Genomic DNA, 24,473 nt, shown 5'->3' on the forward strand with positions numbered 1-24,473 from the left:
AATAGTTGAGATTAATTGCAGTTTTAATCACACTGTTAAACAATAATAGAATACCAATTTAAATGCATTATAAATATTTTGGGATGTTTTTCTACATTTTCAAATGTATTGTTTTCAATTACAACACAGAATACGAAGTGTTCAGTGCTCACTTTATAGTATTATTTTTATTACAAATATTTGCACTGTAAAAAAGATAAAAGAAATAGTGTTTTTCAGTTCACCTCATACAAGTACTGTAGTGCAATCTCTTTATCGTGAAAAATGTAGATTTTTTTTTACATAACTGCACTCAAAAACAAAACAATGTAAAACTTGAGAGACTACAAGTCCACTCAGTCCTACTTCTTGTTCAGTCAATCACTAAGACAAACAAGTTTGTTTACATTTATGGGAAATAATGCTACCTGCTTCTTATTTACAATGTCACCTGAAAGAGAAAACAGGCTCCCAGCAGTTACCTCTCTTGGTAGAGACTCAGGTGTGTCTCTCTCCTGACCAGGGTTTTTTCACACTGCACAATTGCCTACCTATACACAGTTGCCAGCAAGCCAGAGTGCCTAAACAAGCTAGCTTCTGCGGTTTGCTTTCTCTCCAGAGGCTATGAATAGCATAATGGCCCACAGTTATAAGTTCCCACACAGTTCTTCATAAGCAACCACATTTATTCTTAAGGTGAAAGCATTGCAGAGAAAACATACGAAAACAATACAAGAACATGCATGCTAAAAAGCTTACCAAAGGTCATCCCATCTCCAACCTCGGCTCTGGTACGTGTCAGTCCTTCAAAACCCAGAAATGTTTTTTTTCCGTGACTACAAGTTCATAAAAGTCTCAGGTTCAGAACCAGAACCACTAGTTCAGTCTTTCTTTTATGCATCTTGGGCCTTTGATCTTGGCCTCATGTAATGCATGAACAGCAGACAGTGGCTCATTCCCCAAGGCATGGCTTCAAAAGGCTGGGGTTTTGCACTAAACTCTCCCGAGATAGATATCCCCAGGAAAATCCCTTTAACATTTTCTGTTCCAAAAGACCATTCTTGTCTGGCACATTGTTCACAATAGTCCTTTGAACCCCCAGGACTCACATCTGTCACATCTCCCACCTCGAGAGGTTACATAGAATCCCAGCCCACAATAATACACCATTCATTTCATACAATGGACCCCACAGACACTTAAATTTAATTAAATAAGGTCTCCCAATGATATTGCAGAAAATTGCCATATCTGTCACACAGATCACCACAAATCCCCAAGACCAAGGTTGGGAACCTCATTACCAAATGTCCAACACATGTTCAGTAGAAGGAGCTGAATCCTCTAAATGGTTCCCCATCAAACCAGCATTAGCTCTGGTTTATCTGGATTAAGTTTAAACCAGCTTGCTCGCATCCATATCTCCTCTTGGCTAGAGCTGGTAATCATCTGTTAATAGAGGCTAGATATGCATACACCCCACTGTTTGCCTTTTCATAGAAAATTGACTGGCTGGCAGTGTTAAAAGCCATGGGAGCCTATTTCCCCTGCCAGGTCTATTAACTCCGCAAGCATCGGAAAGGCATGGCACTGCCTTTTCGTCTTCATCTCTGCCAAAGATGGCATTACATTTCATTTCTTGGTGGTTGGGAGCCCCGAGAGAGAGAATGCTTTTGTAAGGCGGAAACAAGTTTCTCTCCTTGCTAGGAAAATGGCAGCAGTTGCTCTAATGGTATTTTACAGCCCTGAAATTAATTGCTTGGGGGTTGGACTTGATTTCCTGCCTTGAAAATGTGTTCCAGCACCTCACTCATTTCCATGTTATATGGGGCTTTGCATTCTTTGAAATTAAAATAGTGTTGGTAAGGTGCAGTGCATAGCAAATGGACCATTCAGTCAAAAGGAGCTTCCTTAGATGATGTGTGAGAAACTTGATATTAATAAAGCAGGAAGAGTGCATTTGGACCCTTATCCAGCAAAGCACTTAATTTTAAGTTAAATGTAACTGTGCTTAACTTTAAGAACATCAGTAATATCATTGAAGGCAATGGAACAGCTCACATACTTAACATTCAGCACATGCTTACATGATTTGCTGGATCAGAGCCTAGGCACCCCCACCGGCCAGCCCTTTCTTTCCAGGTCTAGCAGACTGTTTGACAGCCATACCCTCCTCATTTGTGCCTGTGCCTCTTTGTTCCCTAGGGCAAACGACCTGTCACTTTGATTGGCTTCAGTCTGGGCGCAAGGGTCATTTACTTCTGCCTGAAGGAGATGGCTCAAGAAAAAGGTAGAGTCCAAACATTTAACTCTCTTATTTATTTTTCCATCACCCTTTTTTTTTATGAATTTAGTGCTGGTAGAAGTTATCATGCCAACGGCTCTGGAGATCGAAGTCCTCTAGAATACCCACAGAAGGACAGCACAGCCACATGGCATTGCCTTTGTGCTTCACAGCCTGACCTCGCTGGACAACCTCTAGGGTTAAGGGAGCAGTTTAGTTTCCAGGGCTCATTCAGTCCTTGGGCTCTTCGCTGAGACAGTCAACAAAGATGCTAGTTAGTGGTGGTTGTGGAGCTGTGTACGCCGCTCCTTAAGAAAGGCTAAGAGGCTCTGATTGTGTTAAGCTGGAGGAGATATAGATTAGTTTTTTCTGCTGATACAAGTTATCCGTTGGGCCACCCTAATGCATAAATGGACCATTTGAACGGAGCTACCCCAGTGCACACAGCTAACAGGACACCCTAACTGGGCCACCCCAATGCACAGGCCTCATTAGGGCAACAGGCACAAAGCTCACATTACATGGCCTTCATTCAGATGGGTACATGTTAACATTAAAAGGCAGCATATTATTCCCTTCCTTGGCTTCACAATACAGACTACTCCTGTCAGTTGCAGAAATAACCTGGTCTGTGAACCAATAGAAGGATGTAGATATGCTGAAATATATGGACCGCACCTCCAGGCCTTACACCCTGCCCTGGGATACCCGTCCCCAGCTCTGTCTGCAGAGAGGCTGTGAAGCTGCATCTCTGTGGGTTTGAAGGGAAGCAAGAGGCACCATGGATAGTTTCTATCCCATTGATCCCCTCCTGGCCACATCTAATGCACTTGGATTATGTGCATTCCAAGCCAGTATGTGGCTGAGGGTATTTACTTCCTGAGGTGCAGTCTAAATAGAAACCTACAAAACAGTTTTGAAATATGTTCAGAATTTAATTCTGCTGTCTCCGGTGTAAACCCGGAGTAACTCCACCGACTTCAGTAGTTACTTCAGATTTACACCAGTGTAATTGAGAGCAGAATTTGGCCCTCCATCTGCAAAAGCACTCTTGACGTTCTGTGACATTTGCCTGGTGAATCAGTCTGTGAGCGGCCCACGCTTCGCTGTGAACTTGGCAGAAGATGCTTCGCCTTTATTGAAAGCTCTCTGTAGCTACTGTTTCGGACCCCATGAGTTGTCCCTCCCATTTAAGTCATTGAAATGCCACTGTCGTCAGCTATTTTCATGGTAATTTTTCCCTAAAGCCAAGCATAAAACCATCTGTCAATTTGTTACCAGTTGTGGTTTTGTTTATTAATAGATTCTATTCTTAATTTAGAAAAAGAATCAAGTCATTCTGATCAATTGATGTAAATTGCATGTTGGAGTTGAGTCAGTAGTAGTTTGTGCTTATCCCTCCCCCTACCTAGCCAATTTTATTAATTAACATTTGCCCTCACAGAATGTAGCTAATAAGTAAGGAGCTTTACATGGGCAAACATTCATTAGTAGGTGTTGGCAGGTGGGAACAGATTAAACCAGCATGAGAGGAGGAGGTCAGCTTCCTTTCCATTTACAGCTGTGTGCCAGGACTTCTCACAGCCCCTGAAATACAAGAGACCAAATTCTAGTCTTTGTAGCACCAGACTGTATCCTAGTGACTTGATTAGAATCACTCTGAGTTTACCCTGGTAGAATTGAGTTCCAAATCTGGCCCCAGATTTACTCTTTTCTCCTCAGTGCCCTGAAAATGTCGGGGCCGTAATGTTTTGAGGCTTTCGTTAGCCGTTAATAGCCTTGCAGTCTCTCTCAATGAGACTGCACAGCACTATAGCTAAGTAACATGTGAAAGGGAATCATTAGGGGCTGTCTGGTTATATGCCATTCGAAAGAAATCTAAGCATCGTAAATACATCTTGTAGCGGCCCCCCCCCCCTGCACATTGATTGTTCAGTCCTTTAATTGAATTAGGAAAGCTGAGCTGTTTGTGGGACTAAAAGCAACGTGTTTAGTGCAGATTGCCAATGCGTCCTGCCAGTGCACATTCCAACAGCAAGCCACTGAAGGAATGGAGCAGCCATCTGGGACATTTGGGTCTGGACTCTGAAGACGCATACATAATAAATACAAGGCCCAATCTTGCGGTCTTTTTTGTATACAATCTTAGTGGCATGACAGTATAAGAATAGGATGTGTGCAAAGGGTTGTAAAGAGCTGCAGAGGACAGTGATGAAAATTCATAGACGCGAAAGACATCCAAATCAGGAGACATTAAAAAGATTGTGACAACCATACAATGGGGATAAATGAGATAGGGCATGATGGAAGTATATTAAAATAGCATAGAGAGGAGCTGAGTCCGGAGGTCCTAATAACCCTTTCTCCTAATACAAGATCAAGGAGCTATCCCATGAAATAAAAAGACAAACAATTAAAAACCGATAAATATAATACTTAGCTAAAAAATGTTTCATTAACTTGTGAAACTGCCTAGGGTGATATTTGAAGCCAGAAGCTTCATGGAAGTAAAAGAAGGATTATGCACGTACATCTGGTACTGGTCGCTATCAGTGGCAGGATACTGGACTAAAAGACCACGGGTCTGATCTTGTATGGTTCCTATGTTCCTAGATGATTAATAAGTATATCCACAGTTAAACTAGGGAGGGTAAAAATTGATAATGGATCTCAGCCCTAGTACTTCAAAACATAAGCCAAGCTGGCTTGGGTTTAGGAAGAAACTTCATCCATTGGGTAGGTTATTGCATAATTGTGCGTTTCTGGACTTTTGTGCCTTTCTCTGACAGCTCTGGTGCAAGCTACTATCCGAGATGGGGTAATCTAACTGTGTGAACTGCTGGTCTGGTCCGGTATGGCAAGCCTGTGTTGCTCTGGGATGGAAAATGGTACCTGTGCCTTCTCTGGGGACTCAAGTTAAAATGAATATTTTTCAGTGGCTGTTTCAAACATTTTATTTAGGCTTAATAGTTATGTTACTTTGCTAGGCAGGTTTGCCAGTTTGCATTAAATGAGTAGTTTTTACAAATAGTAATAATACTCATAAATAATTCCTTGCTTCTATATCATCCTGAGGAGCCCAATGCGCTTCACAAATTCTAAATTACAGAAACACTGCAATGCAGCCAACCAGCATTGCAAACAGTGCCCAACAGTGGGCGAGGAGGGGAAATACTGCCCAAAGATACCTGGACAAACCCCTGTTAAGACAAAACCTTTAAAGGCATGGGATCGTTAAGGCACCAGAGAGCAGACCGGATCTTGGCTTCTACGATGTCCTCAGAAAGCAAATCACCTGTCAGACATCCAGTGCGAACACTGTTTGGCTCATCTAGGCCTCCGTTCAGGACAGCACTTATTTATGTGCTTGACTTAAATCCCACTGGAGAGCTTAAATCCCACCTAAGTCAATGGGTATGTCTACACAGTCCACAGGAGTGAGCCTCCCAGCCCAGGTCAAGAGACTCGGGCTAGCTGGGCTCATGCTAGCGCTCTAGAAATAGCTGTTAGCCAGCGCTTTGACATTGTGATTCAGGCTGCAGCTCAGGCTCTGAAGCCTAGGGAGGGGGTAGGTTCAGAGCCTGAGCTCATGCCCTCTGTTTTGAGATTTTAAGTAGCACTTAAGTGATGCATATGTCTCGTACTTGCCCCTCTACGAAGGGTGGATTTCACCTGAATGGCACAATAGTGCCCTGTGTGTGTAACACTTCCAGACCGGGGAACATGGCAACGTCTCTCCCTGCTCCCAGAGACTGGTCCTAGCCCCAGGCTCAGTGTGCACCGCGTGGGCCTTTTCCAAGATTATTTGCCTGTCAATTATTGCCTCACGGCAAGCAAATACAGCTGCTTTCATCACAAAACCCCTTTTTAGTAGCTAGCAGGCAATGGGAATTGCCAATCCCTGCCCCATTACTCTCCTATCGAATCCCAATATAGAATTGTGTCTTATCTACTAAGAAGTTGGCCAAGTGGAATAAAAGCCTTTTTTTCTTTTTACACATCCTGCCAGAATTAATGATGTTTCTGAGTCAGAGGCAGGAGGAGGCTGTGAAATGTATTAATCCCAAGAGGGGTTGACTGAGGGTAGAATCTTTTCTTTTCTCATATTATCTAGAATCATTAATTTTTCTTTTCCCTGTGCACATGGGCTTTATTATTCCTTATCAGTATAAACAATTTGTAGCCCACGGGATAGGTATAATTAACTAGCATGGTAGTAACCATGCAGATCAGTGATCTATATTCTTAAGCGTCCCTCTTCCTCCATAATCATTCAAAAGAAATGAATACACAGCCAAGACTGAGCATCTTCATTTCAAACAGGAACAGAATAGAGGAAGGGAGGGAAAGAAACCAGACCTTCCAGTGGTTAGTTCCAGTCTTCAGGAGCCTGATATGAGGTGCTTTTTCTTGCTCTTTCAATTGACCTTACGCTAGAGACTGGAATTAGTGCCCTGTCCACATGGCTCTGTTTTTTCATTACCCAATTACTGTGGAAGCAGTAGTCTCATTGCCCATCGAGTTAAGCTAACAAAATCGAATCACTGTTGTTGTTTTTTAATGTGTGTGAAATTTGCTTCATAATTAAGAAATGAAACCAACAGCGCTCGTTTCAGATTGTCATCGGGGGTTGGAATTTACATCATAGTAAAACTGTGTAGAATAATGCTCTCTGCAGGGAGCGCCGGGTTATTATTGCTGTTAGAGAAAGGAAATCAATTGCATTGATTAAAAATCTATCCAGGCATCGTCTCCTGGGCCATGACTTGACGCGGTATGTAATTGCTTTCACATTTATTTCCTCATAATCCCAACCCCCTATTCTACAAACCAGGTACACTCTCCTGAAAATGACCAAAACCCACATATGCTGAGCTGCGCTCTCCAAAGGTCAAGATTCTGGTTTTGGCAGAATAAGCTCTTCAGGGCAGGGACTGTCTTTTTGTTCTGTGTTTGTACAGCACCTAGCACCATAGGGTCCTGGGCGAGGACGGGGGCTCCTAAGTGCTACCACCATACAAATAAATAATAATATATATGGGACTCTAGTTGATAGAATTCCCAGTCATATCAACATACAATTACTATATCGGAAGGCACTTTACTGTCTCTTTTTCACAACTCTACATAAACAGAGTCAGTTGTTAAAATTGCACTTTCTTTTTTGATACATACTGTGTAATTAAACATTTATATCTATTTTTTTCTATAGACCTAATATGCATGCATGCACACACGTTGGGATTTTAGTTTACTTATTAGGAATTGATTTCAACTTTCTCTAATCCATGATGCTCTGGAAGGTGAACTAAAAACCAGAAGCTCTATGTCCCACCCCCAGACTGAGACTGCTTTGTGGAGCTCTGTCCTGGCAATAGTGAATGTATCATAACACCTTTTTTATTGAAAAGCACAGAAGTGCTGCCCAATCTTTCTCAATCCATCGCTTGCTTCTACTGGGATTTCTTAGCTGCAGTTTGTCCACTAAGAATAAAAGAGGAGCATTAATTTTGATCAGACTCAACACACCTTTTGAGCAGATTGTACCCAGAGAGTATGAAGAGCTAAACTGCTTCAGAGTTGTGATTGGGAATTGCTACTAGGAATTCTGTTTTCGTGCATTCAGTGGACGGATGCATTAGCAACTTCCAGGGCTGGTCAGGTGGAAGGGTTTATTGAACTTAATTATACATTTGCTTCAGTGGTCTCACTTGTCCCCTCATTCCATATATTGAGAAACAATGCCAATCTCACACTGACTCTACTGATTGGCAGTATGGGAAGAACCTTCCACACTACTGCTTGCGCTATACCTGCTCTGTGACAAGAGAACTTCACTCCCCATTGCTGTCAGCCTGACACCTTTCACAATCGCCAGGGCCCTGATTTTCATAGATGTTGGGCTCCAATTGGCTTCAGTTGGAACTGTGGATTCTCCATGCTTCTGCAGATCAGACCTGAGAGCTTTTTAGTTAATCTTTACAAATGAATCAACAGAAATAAAGTATTTCTCCAATGTAAGTGAATTCCACTAAATATACTCTGATCCCTCAGAGGGCAAGTCTCGCGTGTCTGTATCGTATGTACATAGATGCATTTTCTGGGCTGCCTTCCAAATCCAAGTAACACCCTTTGCCTTGTGGGGGGCTGTTCCCATCTTTATAGACTGTGAGGGGATCGTCGAGGATGTGGTCCTGCTGGGAGCTCCAGTGGAAGGAGACGCCAAGTACTGGAAAGCTTTCACAAAGGTGGTGTCGGGCAGGATCATAAATGGCTATTGCAGGTCTGTACATGCACAACCTCGACGTCTCATTATGGCTGGGTCGCTGTTAGCGGATCTTTCATTTATTGCTTTTGAACATTTTGACAGCCCCAAAGATTGAAGTATTAAGGAGCTCTCAGTAGAGAACCATCTTCTTTAGAAGTCATTGCATCCATTACTTGGATTTGAAAGTCTTCAGGAGGCAACATAAGGCTGTTCTGTCTTGGGCTTTGATTAACTATTTATGGTGAACTTTAGACTGGAAGCCTGCGCATATAAAGGATTTGGTATTTAGGGACTGTATTTCATTTACACTTATGGCTGCTTTACGACCCTCTGGCACCGTAAAGGGGCCTCAGACAAGGTGTAAATGTAACTTACATCCACTCTAAAGCCTCTTAAAACTGTCAGAGTGGTGCCAAGGTGTACATGAGAATCCAGCTCTTCAATTCACAGAGGGTATGTCTACACTACAGCAGCACTGCTACAGGACTGCAGTGTAGACGCTTCCGATGTCAACAGAAGGGGTTTTTCCATCGATTGTACATGATCCACCCTCTCAAGAGGCAGTAGCTAGGTCAACAGTAGAATTTTTCCATCAACCTGCCAGTGGCAGTTGGGCCAACAGCCTTGAGCAATATAGCTTAGGTCGAGCTAATGTTTAGGTGTTGACCAGACCTGAGAGCTAATTTGTGGAATTACTTGTTTTTAACATATGTTATATCACCTAATTGGCCAAACCTTAACAATGATGCAAATTTGTCTACAAATAAGTATACAGAGAGAGAGAGAGAGGTGCGTGTTAATATACAATATAGTCTATTATTTTACATACCTTAAAACGATCAGAAGAGAGAAATTAAAATCACAAGCACTTGAGATTAAAACAAGAAATCTTCATTACTCCCATCCGTATGGCTGAGCTGAGAGATGCTGCTTTTGCTAATTTTGTATCGCTGAGGTCTCATAGATGCAGGATGTGTATGCAAATTACTGCATTTCTTCATGTAACATAGCAAAAAAAGCAACTGCTGTCTCCTGTACAGTAGTTTCTGGGGGATGTTTCTGTTTTCCTCCAGGAAGCCATTCATGATTAGCAATTTACGTGTATAACTGATTTTGCTGTAGTGACTATAGATCATCCCAGAACTCCAAAACAACCTCTACTTATTTCAGTGCAGAAAGCATAGTATATTCGTTTCCTGTAATATAAGAGAGATAATCTTGTTATCGTTTCAGAGCTTGACTGTGCTACTGAAATAAAATGGGCTACGTGTGTATAATTCAAGTTAGTCTCTTTACTTTGGCTGGCCATATTTCGACTGTTCAACAAACAGCGGTTAATAAATTACAGCTCAGTTGCACACAAACCGGAGTGAGCAGGGGATGAGATTCAGATACATATCCTAGTACATTTAATCTCTAAAATCCCACTGGATGCTGCAGCTGAGAAGCACCAGGTCCATATGAAGGGTGATGTGAGGTGTTAATTGGAGAGCTATGGGGTGGATTTCGGTGGGAGTATCTGAGACATGAATCAGGGAAATATGTTATTTCCTAATAAGACGTTCACATGGGTCTGGAGATGTGGTGGTTCCCTGCCTCGGTGTTTGCATAAATATTGAGCCAGATGGTGGTGGATCAGAAGTAACTTCACGGAAGTTTGTGGAGTTACATTGGTGTAAAACGGGTGTGAGATCAGAATCAGGCCCATTTACTTGAGTTTCAGTTCACACCTCTCAACGTTGACGTTTCAATGAACCAAACATCTCGAAGTGAAAGCCAGTTGAAACGGCTACATTGGATTTTGTATCATCCGAACTACCAATGTCCTGTGATCGCCCTGTAATACCATAAGTCAAGCCATGTTTGCATGGCTAGACCTTTCAAACAACCTGGTCTGAGTAATGAGTTAGCAACAAATACAAAACCGAGTGAATTTCATGTGGCCTTGGGAGTGTTGCACACATTTGGCATAGCTCCATGTGGGCTTTATTCACATCTGATAGTCAAGGACAGTGGTGAACAGGCACAGCTGGAAGAGGCAGCTCTTAGAGTAAAATTCACCTGTGCAGAAGGCCAGCACAAGGTTCTGTACACCACTGCTGTCCTCCTTAAGCCTTCATCATAGAGCTCAGTTGGATGGAAGTGATGTCCAGGCTTTGTGCCAGCTCTCTGCACTGGGGAGAATTTCACCTTTCCAAATGCATAGCCATTTTATTAATCTTTAGACCAGCCATGCCATCTCTGGCCCAGATTGGAAGCACGATCTTGCTGCTTCTCCTATTAAAAATCTTATCTTTTCACAGCACCTTTAATCCAGAAAGATCCTAAATTACTTTATAATTTGCATATAGGTCAGCAGCCACGGTGCCTGTGCTCAACATGTTTACAGATGCTACAGGCTGGCAAAGTTCTATGTGTTAACGTATTACAAGGAGAGTGTGCAATAGCTGGGTGCAGCCCTGTCTCCCTGCGAATCTGAAATAATTTTAAAGATCCAGAAGCCTCTATTCACAGGAGTAGTCCTGGTGAACTCAGTGAGGCTACTCATGTGAGTCAGGATTACTCCTAAAATTTTTACAGCTGTACCCCAATTATTTTATCCAGCATGATATTCCAGGCTTGATTCCAGGACACATGAAGCTGCAGCAGCTATTGGTACAGACTTTGTCCAGGTCTACACTAGTGGGGGGGTCGACCTAAGATACGCAACTTCAGCTACGTGAATAGCGTAGTTGAAGTCGGTGTATCTTAGGTCGACTTACCTGGCCATGAGGACAACGGCAAGTTGACCGCTACCGCTCCCCCGTCGACTCCGCTTCCGCCTCTCGTGAGCTGGAGTTCCGGAGTCAACGGGGAGTGCGATCAGGGATCGATTTTATAGCGTCTACACTAGACGCGATAAATCGACCCCCGATAGATCGATCGGCGGGTAGTGAAGATCTGCCCTTAGCTGGGCTGCCTGGTCCTGTCATCTGTCTTTTCCTGTGTTCCCAGAATGTCTTCCTGCATTTTATTAGTCTTCCAGCAAGGCTTATTAATACCTCTGTTCCATTTTCCTCCTAGGGGAGACTGGCTGCTGAGTTTTGTCTACCGGACCTCCTCTGCTCAGCTCAACGTTGCAGGCCTTCAGCCAGTCAGCCTGGATGACAGGAGGATGGTTAATATGGATCTTTCATCTGTAGTGAGTAGCCCTCTTCATTTCCTTAGTATTTCACTCTGTCCTTACCGGTCATAGCCTTGTGTTCATCTTCCATCCACCTAGCCGCGTCTACACCAGGGACACTTAGGGCACGACGTTTTTCACAACCCTGGGTGATGTAGCTAGGTCAATCTAATTTTTAAGTATAGATCAGGCCTAAGAAGAGTGAGTGACTTTGTGTGTAGGGGGGAGGGATCGCTCAGTGGTTTGAGCATTGGCCTGCTAAACCCAGGGTTGTGAGTTCAATCCTTGGGGGGGCCATTTAGGGACTGGGGTAAAAATCTGTCTGGGGATTGGTCCTGCTTTGAGCAGGGGTTGGACTAGATACCTCCTGAGGTCCCTTCCAACCCTGATATTCTATGATTCTTCCCTCTATATGTGCACAAACCTCACAACTCCAGGACTTTACCACAAACTCCGTGTCAGATGAGCCTTAAGTCTGTACCGACACCTAATGGAAGCTAGAACCTGAATGTTATGTAACATTGTAGGGAGTATTTTGTTTCCACTGTTGCTTTTTTTAAAAATTCTGTAACATCCTGCATTGGAGAAAATGGTGTTTCTATCCCATCAGATCCTACAGGAGTGGTATCACTTTCAGAAAGACAGTGTGGCGTGGTGCGCTGTCTGCCCTTGCCCTAAACTCAAACACTAAGGCTCGGTGGTGCTGGAACTAGAGTTGCCGGGAGTGCTGCCGCAACCCCTGGCTTGACGTACTACTAACACACACCAAATACCTGGTTGCCATCATCAGCACCCCCACTATAAGAGTTGTTCCAGCGCCCCGATGAGACCTGATCTACACTTAAAAACTGAGTGCCATAGTTAGGTTGACCTCACCCCAAACGTAGACATGGCTAGGTCAGTGAAAGAAATCTTCCCTCAGCCTAGCTACCACCTCTCGGAGAGCCCGATTAACTATATCAATGGGAAAGCCCCTTCCGTCAGTGTAGGAAGTGGCTGTGGTATGGTGCGTCAGCGGCACAGCTGCAGCACCCTCGCTGTGCTGCTGTCACGACTGTAGTGTAGATGTGGCCTGTGCCTACTCCCCAACAGAGTACCCCACTTGTGAAATGTAACAACCGCTTCATACTCTGGTACAGCCCCTTCACACTTGCACACAGGATACCACCAAAATATCTGCTCTCCCCTACCCACCACTAAATCCATAACCTGCTTTCATATCCCACCTCACTACTACAGTCCCCATGGCATGAAGACTCCGGTACCCTGTTACTTACACAACCTACACAATTCTGTAATGAAATGACGCAGACTCAGCATACATAAGCACCTCTTCGCTTTGATGACATACACGGGGGATTCAGATCCTGATCTCCTCATCTCACAATCACAGCTCTATGATGTTCCTCAAACTGATCCCCAGATCTCTTCATCTCACAATCACAGCCCTTCCAAGCTGCTCCAGCTTATTCCTCCACTATTCAATACAGCTACACTAACACAGTGAATGCAGTTGGAGTGCCTGCAGATAATTCCCAGGAGCTATTGCCAACTGCGGGTTATCTTCACTTTGTATTTCCTGGTTCACAGAAGTTTGAGTTTTGCTGAACCTGACATTCTGGAAGGACACGAACTATCACCGGGCGTCCTTAACTTTGCTTTAACTAAGGTTTTGCCATTTAGTTTCCAGTATGGTCAGAGACTGCTTGCAAACTACTAGTACTCTTGGGGACCATGCACAGCAGCCTAGCCCAAGAAGGGAACATCTGCAAAGTAGCAGGGCCCCCCTGCTTTGTGTCTCATAATTCGAGCACCGCTATGAGTAGGGACCAGGGGGAACCTGCAGTCTCATCTAGCTGGAGCTTTTGACGGTCTTGAGCAAGTCATTTGACCTTGTGCTTCAGTTCATCCAGCTGGCTTGTCGGGTTCACAGTTGCAATGCTACAGCAGGGGTTAGTATGGCTGGATTTGAGTTTGGAGTTACAGAGCTCAGCGATGTTTGTGGCTGGTTTGATGACCTTAAATTTCTAGGGCATGGTCACAGTTGTGGCTTAGTAGTTGGATTCTGAGTTTCCAGGGAACAGAGTAGGTTTCTGAGTTCTGTCCTGTAGATCAAGCATAAATTAGATTCCCCAAAGCTGTTTAGTGTTGTTAATGCTAAACTGCTGTTAGGGGTGTAATATCTTCAACACTATTCAGCTCGGTTGCCCTAAGCAAGCTAATGACATAGATGCCTTCCCTTCCCTCCGGGTGACCTCCTCTGCAGATTTATAGATTATAAAGTCAGAAAGGATCACAGCCATCATCTAGTCTGACTTCTTGTATAACACAGGCCATAGGACTTCCCTAAATTAATTCCTGTTCAACAAGCGCAGATCTTTTAGAAAAACATCCAGTCTTGACTTAAAAATTAGCCAGTGATGGAGTGTCCACCACCACCCCGGACAAATTGTTCCAATGGCTAATTACCCTCACTGTTAAAAATGTACACCTTATTTCCAGTCTGAATTTGTCTAGCTTCAGTTTCCAGCCATTGGATTTTGTTAAAGTCTTTTCTGCTAGATTTATGAGCCCATTATCAAATGTTTATTCGCCACAGTAGGTACATATAGACTGTGATCAAGTCACCCCTTAACCTTCCCTTTGTTAAGCTAAATAGATTTAGGCTCCTTGACTCGATCACTGCAAGGCATGTTTTCAACCCTTTAATCATTCTCAAAGTCTTCTCTGACCATTCTCCAATTAATCAACATGCTTCAGATCATCAGGAAGAACACAGCTTCTTCACACACATTCACAGCAATCTTGAGATCACAATCTACTATGACTTAGCTGTTTTTTTCCCCTTGCATTTTGGGAGTAGAAGATGCTTGGCAGAGCTGTGAAAACAAATCTTATAACAGACACTGTGTAATCCAGACTGCTTCCTCTGTCACTTCTCAAACTGTGACGTCTTCTGAGCACACTTGCGAGCTGGCACAGATTACTCTCCTAGTATTACTCTGGATCCAGAAAGGGTCTTAAGCACATGATCAGTTTCACATGTTATGATGTGCAAACACATCAAGCCTGCAACTGTTCAGCTGTTACCAGCTCATTTAATTCATACTGACTGAACATTGCTGATCCCGCTGCAGGAAAAATGCAGGACTGATGAGGTGTGGATAAAGTAGAGATGGTACAGAGCAAAGTGTGGACAAAGTGGGTTAACAGAGGTTCTTAGAAACATATACACCCCTCTGCGACATAGTTAAGCTGATATAAGCCCTGATGTAGACCCCGCTAGGTCGGCAAAAGAATTTTTCCATCAACTTAGCGACCCCCTCTCAGAGAGGCGGATTTACTACAATGATGGAAGCACCCCTTCTGTCGCTGTAGTAAGTGTCCACACTACAGCGCCCAGTGCTGCAGGTGTGCCGTTGTACCGTTTCTAGAACCGCCAGACCAGTAGCGCAGCTAGGGGGGGAGCGGCCGCTCCCACTGAGCAGAAAAGTGGCGCCTTTTTAATTTTTACTCACCCAGTGGCACTCCGGGTCTTTGGCAGCACTTCAGTGGCGAGTCCTTCAGCTGCTCCGGGTCTTCAGTGGTGGGTCAGTCGGGGTTTTTCTTTTTCCTTTTTTTCTTTTTCTTCGCAGCGGGTGGCGCCTTTTTTTATGTGTTCGCTCCCCCTGCTGCTAAAACCTGGCTTCGCCACTGAGCCATACCCTTAATGCCCTATCTCTTGCTTTTCCCTGAAGAGCCCTGGTCTGTTCATTTTATACTTACTAAATTTCCAAAGCATATGGAGTGCGGCAGACACCACTGGGACTGACTCTCAGCAGCCTGCCTGCTCTCGCTGAAGAAGCAGTGTGCACATTTAGGCTAAATGGGTGGCCCAAGTTCCAGGTCACCAATCTTCCACCATTACGCATCTGTGTACACACTGCGTGTATCAAATAGAGAATCCTAACACTGCTGTCATCTCTGAGAGACCTGCCGCTTCCATGATAGCGCAGCCTTGCCTAACCTTACTGGAAAGGACGGAAAAGAGGAGCCATCCTGACAAAAAATAGAGCTCTAGGAGACAGGAAAACCGTGTGTTCTATGAGGCATGTAAAGAAAAGCTTCAGAAACCAGTGCTTTAACAAATGGCATGAAAGCAAAGGTGGTTTGCACTGCAATGCAATGGAATAGGGTCGCATAAAGGTATATAGAGATGTTCTCAACAGAATGCTAAAAGTGTAGTGCTAGTAAGGCACTTTACTACTTAATCGAGCGCAATAAATCCAGCTCTTTCTTATAAGATACAAAAATTAAAACACCTTTTCTGCAGGTGTGGATGTTTGAACAAGTATTAAAGAGCCTCATTCGTACTAGAATCTACTCAGTAGTAGTAGAATCTATGATTAGTTCTAGAATCTACTCAGTAGTAGTAGACTCTATGATTCTACTAGTGAACTAGTATCTTGGACTAGCTGGACTCCTCCAAGATTTCCTGACTCGGATCCATGAAAAAAGTTCAGTGCCACTGTGGGTTAGACGGTTGCTTTGTTTGAAACGTGGCTGACTGGTATCTCCACATCTCATTCTCATAAAGGTCCAGAGGTATGGGAATAGCAGCAGGTCACATAATGCTAGCCCAGTACAATGCAAGTGACCTAATCATAGAATCATAGAATATCAGGGTTGGAAGGGACCTCAGGAGGTCATCTAGTCCAACCCCCTGCTCAAAGCAGGATCAATCCCCAACTAAATCCTCAAATGGCCCCTCAAGGATTGAACTCACAACCCTGGGTTTAGCAGGCCAACGCTCAAACCTAATGCTGGCCATTCAGTCTAACCTAGCAGAAAAGACTGAGCCGCAATTTCAATTTCTTTTATGCAGACAACACTGCTTAAAACCAAGGTGTTAGTGTTTCTTAAAACAATGTGGGTGCCTGTTTCAGTGGAACAGGTTGCTTCTTGCAATTTGCTGTGGCACTCTCTGTCCACAGTTGCCCTCGTAGTCAATTGTAGCTCTAGGTACTTGAAAATAAATAGACCGGTTTGAGAGAAACCAGGAAATAATAAAACACCTACATTAATGCAGCCCAGCAAATCAGAGTGTTTGCCTATGCTTGTAGGGACTTGGCCCACTAAGGTGATTGCAGAGCTCATTGTGATGGGTCCTGAGAGCATAAGAAAGTATAGTTGATCCTCGTCATCACTATATATTAAGCATCAAAAAAGCTGGTTGTGCTTTTATATTAAGCTCTTGCTGCTTTAGAGAAGAATACTGATGGGCTCCCTCGTTGCCTGCTTTCTAGCATGTCGAGCAGGCTCTGCACCACGCCTTTCAGGCCATTGGTCATTTTGCATTTCTGTCCCGCCCTCTTGCAAAGCGCCTCAGGGTCCTGTAGAGAAACTACGTGAAAATATAAATGACAGAATTCTGGAGGAGGCTGGGAGTGCTATGCAGTGGCGAGCTCTGCTTCTGGTGAGGGCAGGAGTCTCCTGTGTCGCGCCAGCAGCAACTTCTGCAGGCTCCAGCATAGGTGCTGCATGGGATGGGTTCAGCACAGATTTCTAGTTATGGTGACTCAAGGCCATGGGACAGGGAAGGAGGGGAGGTTATCAAGGAGCAAAGTATGGACTTCAGGAAGGTGCTTGGTGCGAAATTCATTCTAGCACCCTTCACGTTCAAGCCATCTCCCAGTTTATCCATGGTGAGGGCCATTTCTCCCTGTGGATCCTTTCAGACTTTGGAACTGAGCACAATGGTTAGAGTTCCCCTTTCAATCTGGGGGGGTTAGGGGTGGGATGCTGGAGTCCAAGGAGCCTGATTCTTGCTGCTGTGGCAATTTAAAAGAGTCTCAAAGTGCGTGGGATATAAGGGATATATAAAGGGCCTTTGCGTAAATGAGAATCAGGGCCCAAGGCATTTAGCCTGTGTCTGTTTTGATTAGTACGGTCTGCTTTACAGTTTCCATTTGTCCTGCCGGGGCCCTCTCCTTTCATTCTCCTCCAAACTTTTAAGGCCTCATTTCTCTAAATCTGTCAGTGAGGAAACTAACAAAATGTCCTCCCACTCAGCAAATGCAGTTATAAAAGCTTCCTGAACGCTTACAATGAGACTGATTGGTTCAGCGGATTTATTTGACAGTAACTGAAACCGAGGAAGTAATTGAGTTGTAACATATTAGGCTGATTGCTGTTTGTTCAAGTGGGATGCCGGAGATTACGTTTTCCATTAGCATCTGAATATCGAAGAAATGTTGTTAAGAGTCGGAAAGTAGGCAAAATGCTTTTCATGTGGGCTTGGACGTTACAGGCATTTGCTTAGGTTTCTTTAGGCAATTTTAATGTAACCAAAATCTGAGATGAACTTAAAGGCATGAAAATAGATCTGAAGGTCTGTCTCTCTGTAGGTCGAGTGATGAACTTCATGAAAGATGCAGGAAGTTAGTACTGCCATGTTGCTAAAGGTGGGAGAAGGGCTATGCATATCTCTCTCCATATACCATCCCAATAAAGGAATCACAGATTATCCAGGGCTACAAAGTTTATTTTCTGCTTTACAAACCCATATAAGCAAACCCCAATTTCCACTTTGGGCCGATTATAAAATATCTGTTTAAAGACCTTTAGCCACGATTAGGACTTGCATTCACCTTGAAATTCCCTGCTTTCCCATGCATTCAAATGGCAGCTGAATTCTCCTAGTTCTACTCTTTATCATTCAGATGTCACCTTCCTAGATGATGATGATGATTAATTTCTCTTAAGGTAGCACATAGAATGCCCAGGTGAGATCAGAACCCCATTGTGCTAACCACTGTACACAGGAAAAGATGGCCGCTACCCTGAAGAGTTTTAAAGGGTTAATAGACAAGACAAGACTAAAGGTGTGAGGGGAAACTGAGGCACAGAGCGGTGATGTGACTTGCCTGTGGTTATATAGCAGGTCAGTGGCAGAACCAGTAATAAAACCCAAGTCTCCTGAGTTGGATACAATTTTGTCACAGTAAAATTAGGCAAAATTCATGGTAAAAATGCACAAATTCAGAGTATGGTCTAGGCAACGAAAAATGTGTAACAATAAGGTATTGTGTATCGCGGAGGCGTTGACACTGACCCACAGGCTGAGTGACCCGCTGAGGTGAGTCAGGGAATAGAGGTGGTACTCCCTCTCCGAGCCCTACCGCCTGGGGTTGACACCAAAGCCCAAGCCCCACTGCCCAGAGCTGAAGGCTGAACTCAGACATCTCCTAAAATCATGACCTCCGTGACGGAATCGTAGCCTTAATTATCATTGTAATAACAAAACTGAAAGAAGTGTTGTCCAAGCACCACACTGGGAGCCAGGTACTCCCGAGTTCTAATCCCAGTACTGGAACTGATTCCCACTGCAGCCTTGAGCAAGTCACTTCCCCTTTGTGTGCCTCAGTTTCCCATCTGTAAAATGGGTATAATACTGCCATCAAGGGAAGGTCATAAAGATTAATCCATGTTTAATGTGCTTTGAAGACTGAAAGCATGTCGGGCTAGCTAATCGTTATTACTCTGTCATTTAAGACCATTTTAAAAGCACTGATTTACCCTTCTTTGCAATAAGATGCAGTGATGAGATTTTGTGACCTGTTTTACACTCCGATGTTCCTGTAAAATTGGAGAAGCAAGAAAAGGCTGAATAAAAGAGCTCTTTTTGGAATATGCTGCACCAGACATCACCATAGCTCTGGCTTTTCCCCTTGAGATAGTTACAAACCTTTTTGACTTGCTCTTTTCTCGGCTGCTGAAACTGAACAGTGAAAAGCCGGATCTGTGACAGTGATGATTAAAATGGAATTCCTGCTCTTGCCCTCCAAAACCTTTCTTAGAAGTGATGCCTTGTTACTAGCATCTCGAGTGATTCCAGGGCAGCCTGGTTCACCACCTGCGTGGGCTCTTTGGATGCAGCAAACAGACAAAAAATACAGTATTCTAACAATCTATTGATTTAGCACTTGTGTGATTCGGGCTTTTCCTCAAAGGTGCATTAAACTGTGTTCTCATCGTGGGCCCAAAACTTGCAGCAAAGAATGAATCCTGATGCTGAAATTCAGGTTTATTAAGGACCCTGGGGACTGAGCATGGAAGTAGGTTGCCTGGGTCTCATTGCTCCCAGGTGGAATGACTTGTTTCAGATGAGCAGTACCACCTTAGGCAGGTAGGACAGGAATGAATACAATCCAAAGAAGAAAAGCAAGAACGGGAACTTGATTCAATCAGAAGCTAAACATTTCCCTGGATAGGAACTTGTAACGATTCTATCACTCTGCAGGAAGGAAAAGCAGCTAAAACCACCACTTTGTTGGTGATGTTGTGGAAGGGTGATGGACCGGGGGGAAAAACATCACCTGGAAGATTTCATTAAGTCCCTGTAATGTCAACTTCCAGTCCAGCTTCAGTTCTGTTTCAAGGGAGTGCCAGCTCTCACAGGTTCTCAAAAGAGAATAGGCGTGTGGTCACATTTCACAGAAATAGGTCTAAACAGCCCTATTTCCCCCCCCCCCCCCCCGCCCGCCCAGTCACTCACTCTCAGAGCCGCACAGAACTTTTTGGGCACCTGGAGCAAAATCTGAAACTGAGCAGCCCAAACTGAGCAGCCCCCCTTCCAAAGAAGGGACGCCCCTGGTAGAGGGGTTGGCGAGCGAGCCTGCCCACACTCACCCAGCAGTAGCGGCTCCTGTCCCGTGGGCCTGAGCCTGGCTCCCCGCTCTTGGCACTGCACACGGGGTTGCAGCATTTCTCAGTTTTGAGCCACGGAGGGTCATCTGAGCTCAACGTGAGTGGTGCTGCAACCCTGCATGTCAGGTCACAATGCCACTCTGTTTCGGGGCCCTCTCAAACAAAGGCTCAGGGCAAACTGCCTCTTTTGCCCTTTCCTCCCACACAGCTACCAATTTTCCACCCTGAAATTCCTCGTTGTGAGCTGTGCTTGCTAAATGGTCAAAATCTGGAGCTTCTACGGACAGACAAGCAGAGACACAGGCTCTCACATACCAGCTGCAGATGTGGCCTCTTCAGACTATTTTGTATAGAAAACCACTCTCTCGTCACTCTTCCCTATTCTGTCCCACCACTTGTAACTGACTGCGTCAGGGCAGGCCCCAGGGTTACCAGGGCAGAGGGCAGCCGCTGAAGCCATCAGATAACCAGGCCTGAAGGAGCAAAGTGAGCCAGCCCCTCTCAACTAGCTTGCGAACAAAGGCTGTTAGCGTCACAACTTCGATTCAAGCCTGCAGGGAATTGGCCTGTCTGAGCTTTTTTATCTGTTGAACAACTCACTCTAGCTCTAATTTTCCACTTGATTAAGCTCTTGGAAATGAAAAAGCTTCTTTACCAACAGTCGTCACACCACTTATTCTCTCATCCCTTTGTCAAGCTGCAGAATAGAGAAATACTGTACAGCCCCATTTCCTTAGGCTCTTCAGTACAACAGCAGCCAAGCTAATAACTAGGAGCTCTGAACCTACAGGATCCTCAAGCACTTCACCTGCCACTAGCATGCGGCCACCTCTGGGATGAGAGGTGGAAGCTGTTTAACAAGCATTTCACAGCAGTGTAGGACAGAAAGTGAAAGATCATACTGCATCCATTTGAAAATGCCGGGAGAATTTAGGGAGGCATAAAGTAACTACCGGACTTGGCATTTGTTAGGACTCTGGTATTAACCCCCCTGCTCTTGTAAAAAGTGCTGTGGCATGTTAATTATCAGTATCTTGCTGCCAATACTGTAATGCACTAAAGCAAGACGAACTTCCAAGCGTCTTCTGAATCTGTCCAACGCCATCTGGAAAAGGGAGTGGTTTTTCATCAGAACTTGTTAGACTAGAGAGAAATCCACAGCCACATGTCAAAGGAGAATCCAATGGCTTAAGCATCCTTGTTCACGTCCATAGATTTGTTAAGAACTTAGAATAACTAATAGACGTGTCAGTGCACAATTTGGGCTCTGTAACAGACTAGCCTTAACTACAGCTGTTCAGTGAACTATGTGAGTGAATTGGTTTGTTCTGCTCCTCAAGGATAAGACTTTGTATAGCAAAAAAACTCCATCAAATTTGCCGGCATCCTCAGTGGCTATGCCAAAGGTTTAATGGGAATGTGAACTTAATTACCCTTTTTCCCCTTAGAGGTGATCCACGGAGGTCATGAAGGAGGTACATTGGTTAGGGGCAGGGCGTGGTTTGGAATTTAAGGGAAGCTGACACTGCTGTTTCCCACAGTCTGTGCATAATGAGGTTATCAGGCTCCAGGGCTGTCGGCTTAGCACCAGCCACAGAACGCTGCGGAAATGATTTTGAAAGAGAGAAGTGTGGTGGCGGGGGGGGGGGGGGAGTGTCATAGTTTAAATAACAACACAATCCAAAGTATGCAATCTCCCTCCGCTAAGTAACCAGGAACGGTATTGATGTGATACAGGAGCACGTGTTCCCTTCCCCGCAGCACGACACTTTGCAACATCTCGGGCACCCCTGGGAGATGTTTTAAATGTTGGAGAACATTGCATTTGAGATAAACCCTCCTAGTAGATCCCGAAGGCTCAGACTCCGTCCCTGACTGGGCTCACAGTGTATAGGAATAACAGATCATCACGCAGTTATTAATGTTACAAATAATTGTCCAGATCACGAAGTCTGTGATCATGACGGTCCCTTCTGACTGGAAAGTCTATGAGTCCATTCAGGCAAAACTCCCCGCAAAATCAATGGGAGTCTTCCCTGAATAAGGATAGCAGGATCAGGCCCCATAAGAGTCACAGCAAGGTGCTTTTAAGGACAGAGCACGTTGTACGTTGCCTGGATATTTCTGCCTTGTGTTTACATTAACGGTATTTCAACAAAGTATTTCCGTTTGGGTTTCATTTCCTTTCTATTTTCTTATGCCAACATATGAAAAGAAAATTCAGATTTTAAAGCCAATTAAAACTGTTAATGAAGTAGAAAATTGACTCCCCTGACTCACTGTGTTTACAAGGCATATCACCCATCACATAGTTTCCAGACGTGTTTGAGATTTTACAGTTGTACCATAACATGTTATTGATGCTCATAATGTAGATAAAGTACCGTGGAAAAGTTAGCACTTCCTGTTAGCCTCTGAATTCCTGCTACCTCAAATGATAATCTCATCAGAGTTTACAAGCCAAGCAGAATCAGGCCTGGTCAGGATAAAAGCTGAGGGAAATCCCTGTGCAGTAAGTAATGGCATTGATGACTAACAGCAGGTGATACTCCTCCCTCTGAGTCACTATTGATATCTGCAGAGTGATCCTACGGGTGCTGTGTTGCTGGAAGGTGCCATCTTTAAAGTGAGATGTAAAACTGAGGGCCTGATGCTTACAGTCTCCTAGATAATTATATTCTGTCTGCCTACAGTTCCCGCAGGAATTTCAACTGTGTATGGAATTCTTCAGTTCTTCTCCTAAACCATTGCGTAGAGTTGTTGTTTTTATAGTTTATATTGTGGTAGGGCTTAGAGGACTCCACTATATTGAGCCTCATCATGCTAGTAAGTGACCATCCCTGAGAGTTTACCATCTAAAAGGCAAGAAAAAACGGGGATGAATAGAGCCCTGCAAATCCGTGGATATCCATCCGCTTTATATCCTCAGATAGCCGCATCCATGGCTACGGATATCCGCGGACCATTTTTGTGGCGCGGATGCAAGTACACATTTTGTATCTGCACAGGGCTCTATGGATGGAGCAAACAGGTAGGTAGAAGGACTGATCTGTAGATGCAAGAACTAATGGATATAAACTGGCCATGCACAAATTCAGGCTGGAAATTAGAAGACAGTTTCTAACCATCGGAGGGGTGAGATTTTGGAACAGCCTCCTCGCGGGAGTTGTGGGGGCAAACAACTTAATTAGTTTCGAGAGAGCTAGACAAATTTCTGAGTGGGATTGTATGACAGGGTTGCTTATGAGGTAAAGGGCATGGTTCAGGCATCTTGGGACTCAGTTCCGGTTTATGTCTTACATTCCTGAAAGCTCAGGCTTCAGGGTTTCAGCCAGCCACCAGCCGGGATCAGGAAGGGATTCACTACCCCACTACCACCACCCACCATGTATTCTGATTTGTTTCTTTTATGTCCTTCCTCTGAAGAGTCGGGGGTGGCCGTGGCTAGTGATGGGACATTGGATGGAATGGCCGGGGCTCTGAGGTGGCACCAAGCATTCTCTCATTCAGGTGCTTGGCTGGCTGATCTTGCTCTCGTGGTCAGGGTCTAACTGATCGCCACATGTGGGGTAGAGAAGGAATTTTCTCCCAGGTCAGATTGGCAGCGACACTCAGGCAGGTTTCATCTTCGTCCATAGTGTGTGGGTACAGGTTACTTGCCAGGATTATCTGGGTGCATCTCACTTAATTCTGTCCCTGCCATTGTGAGGACCTGTGGCACTAGTGCATGTTAATCCTTCCTGTTCTCTCCTGTGGCACATAATAGACTAGTCTCCGGTGGGCTCTAATACTTTGGTCTAATTTTGGTTGTTGGGTTTAGTGTGTGGGTGCTGGGCAGTGTTGGTGGCCTGTGATATCCAGGAGGTCAGAGTAGATGATCTAGTGATCCCTTCCAGCCTTAAACTCTATGATTCCATGTAGCTGTAATCACAAGCGGTATGTGCAGATTTAGCTATGCTGCCGTTCACGCCAGAGGCGGCTGCCTATCAGTGGTGGGCAAAGTGTACGCACAGTACAAAATTTGTAACACATGAAGGGATTCATTTGGATGCCAGGCACTAGAGAAAGACAAGCTCATTATCTGATCATTA

At 44.5% G+C, this 24,473-nt stretch overlaps 1 protein-coding gene across 3 annotated transcripts in view; it reads left to right on the plus strand.

Annotated features, from left to right (window-relative positions):
* Positions 1-24,473, plus strand: part of TMCO4 (transmembrane and coiled-coil domains 4) — an 81,523-nt gene that overhangs the window by 45,994 nt on the left and 11,056 nt on the right. For all 3 annotated transcript variants that reach the window (XR_010594285.1, XM_042852959.2, XM_008167321.4), the window contains exons 11-13: positions 2,185-2,269; positions 8,429-8,546; positions 11,595-11,712. Coding sequence is in view for 2 of the 3 variants with exons in the window: in XM_042852959.2 (XP_042708893.2) it covers positions 2,185-2,269; positions 8,429-8,546; positions 11,595-11,712 (321 nt within the window). In the remaining variant the exon portion in view is untranslated. The remainder of the gene's footprint in view (positions 1-2,184; positions 2,270-8,428; positions 8,547-11,594; positions 11,713-24,473) is intronic.

This window comes from Chrysemys picta, chromosome 21 (genome assembly GCF_011386835.1).
Source record: "Chrysemys picta bellii isolate R12L10 chromosome 21, ASM1138683v2, whole genome shotgun sequence".
Lineage (NCBI taxonomy): Eukaryota > Metazoa > Chordata > Testudines > Emydidae > Chrysemys > Chrysemys picta.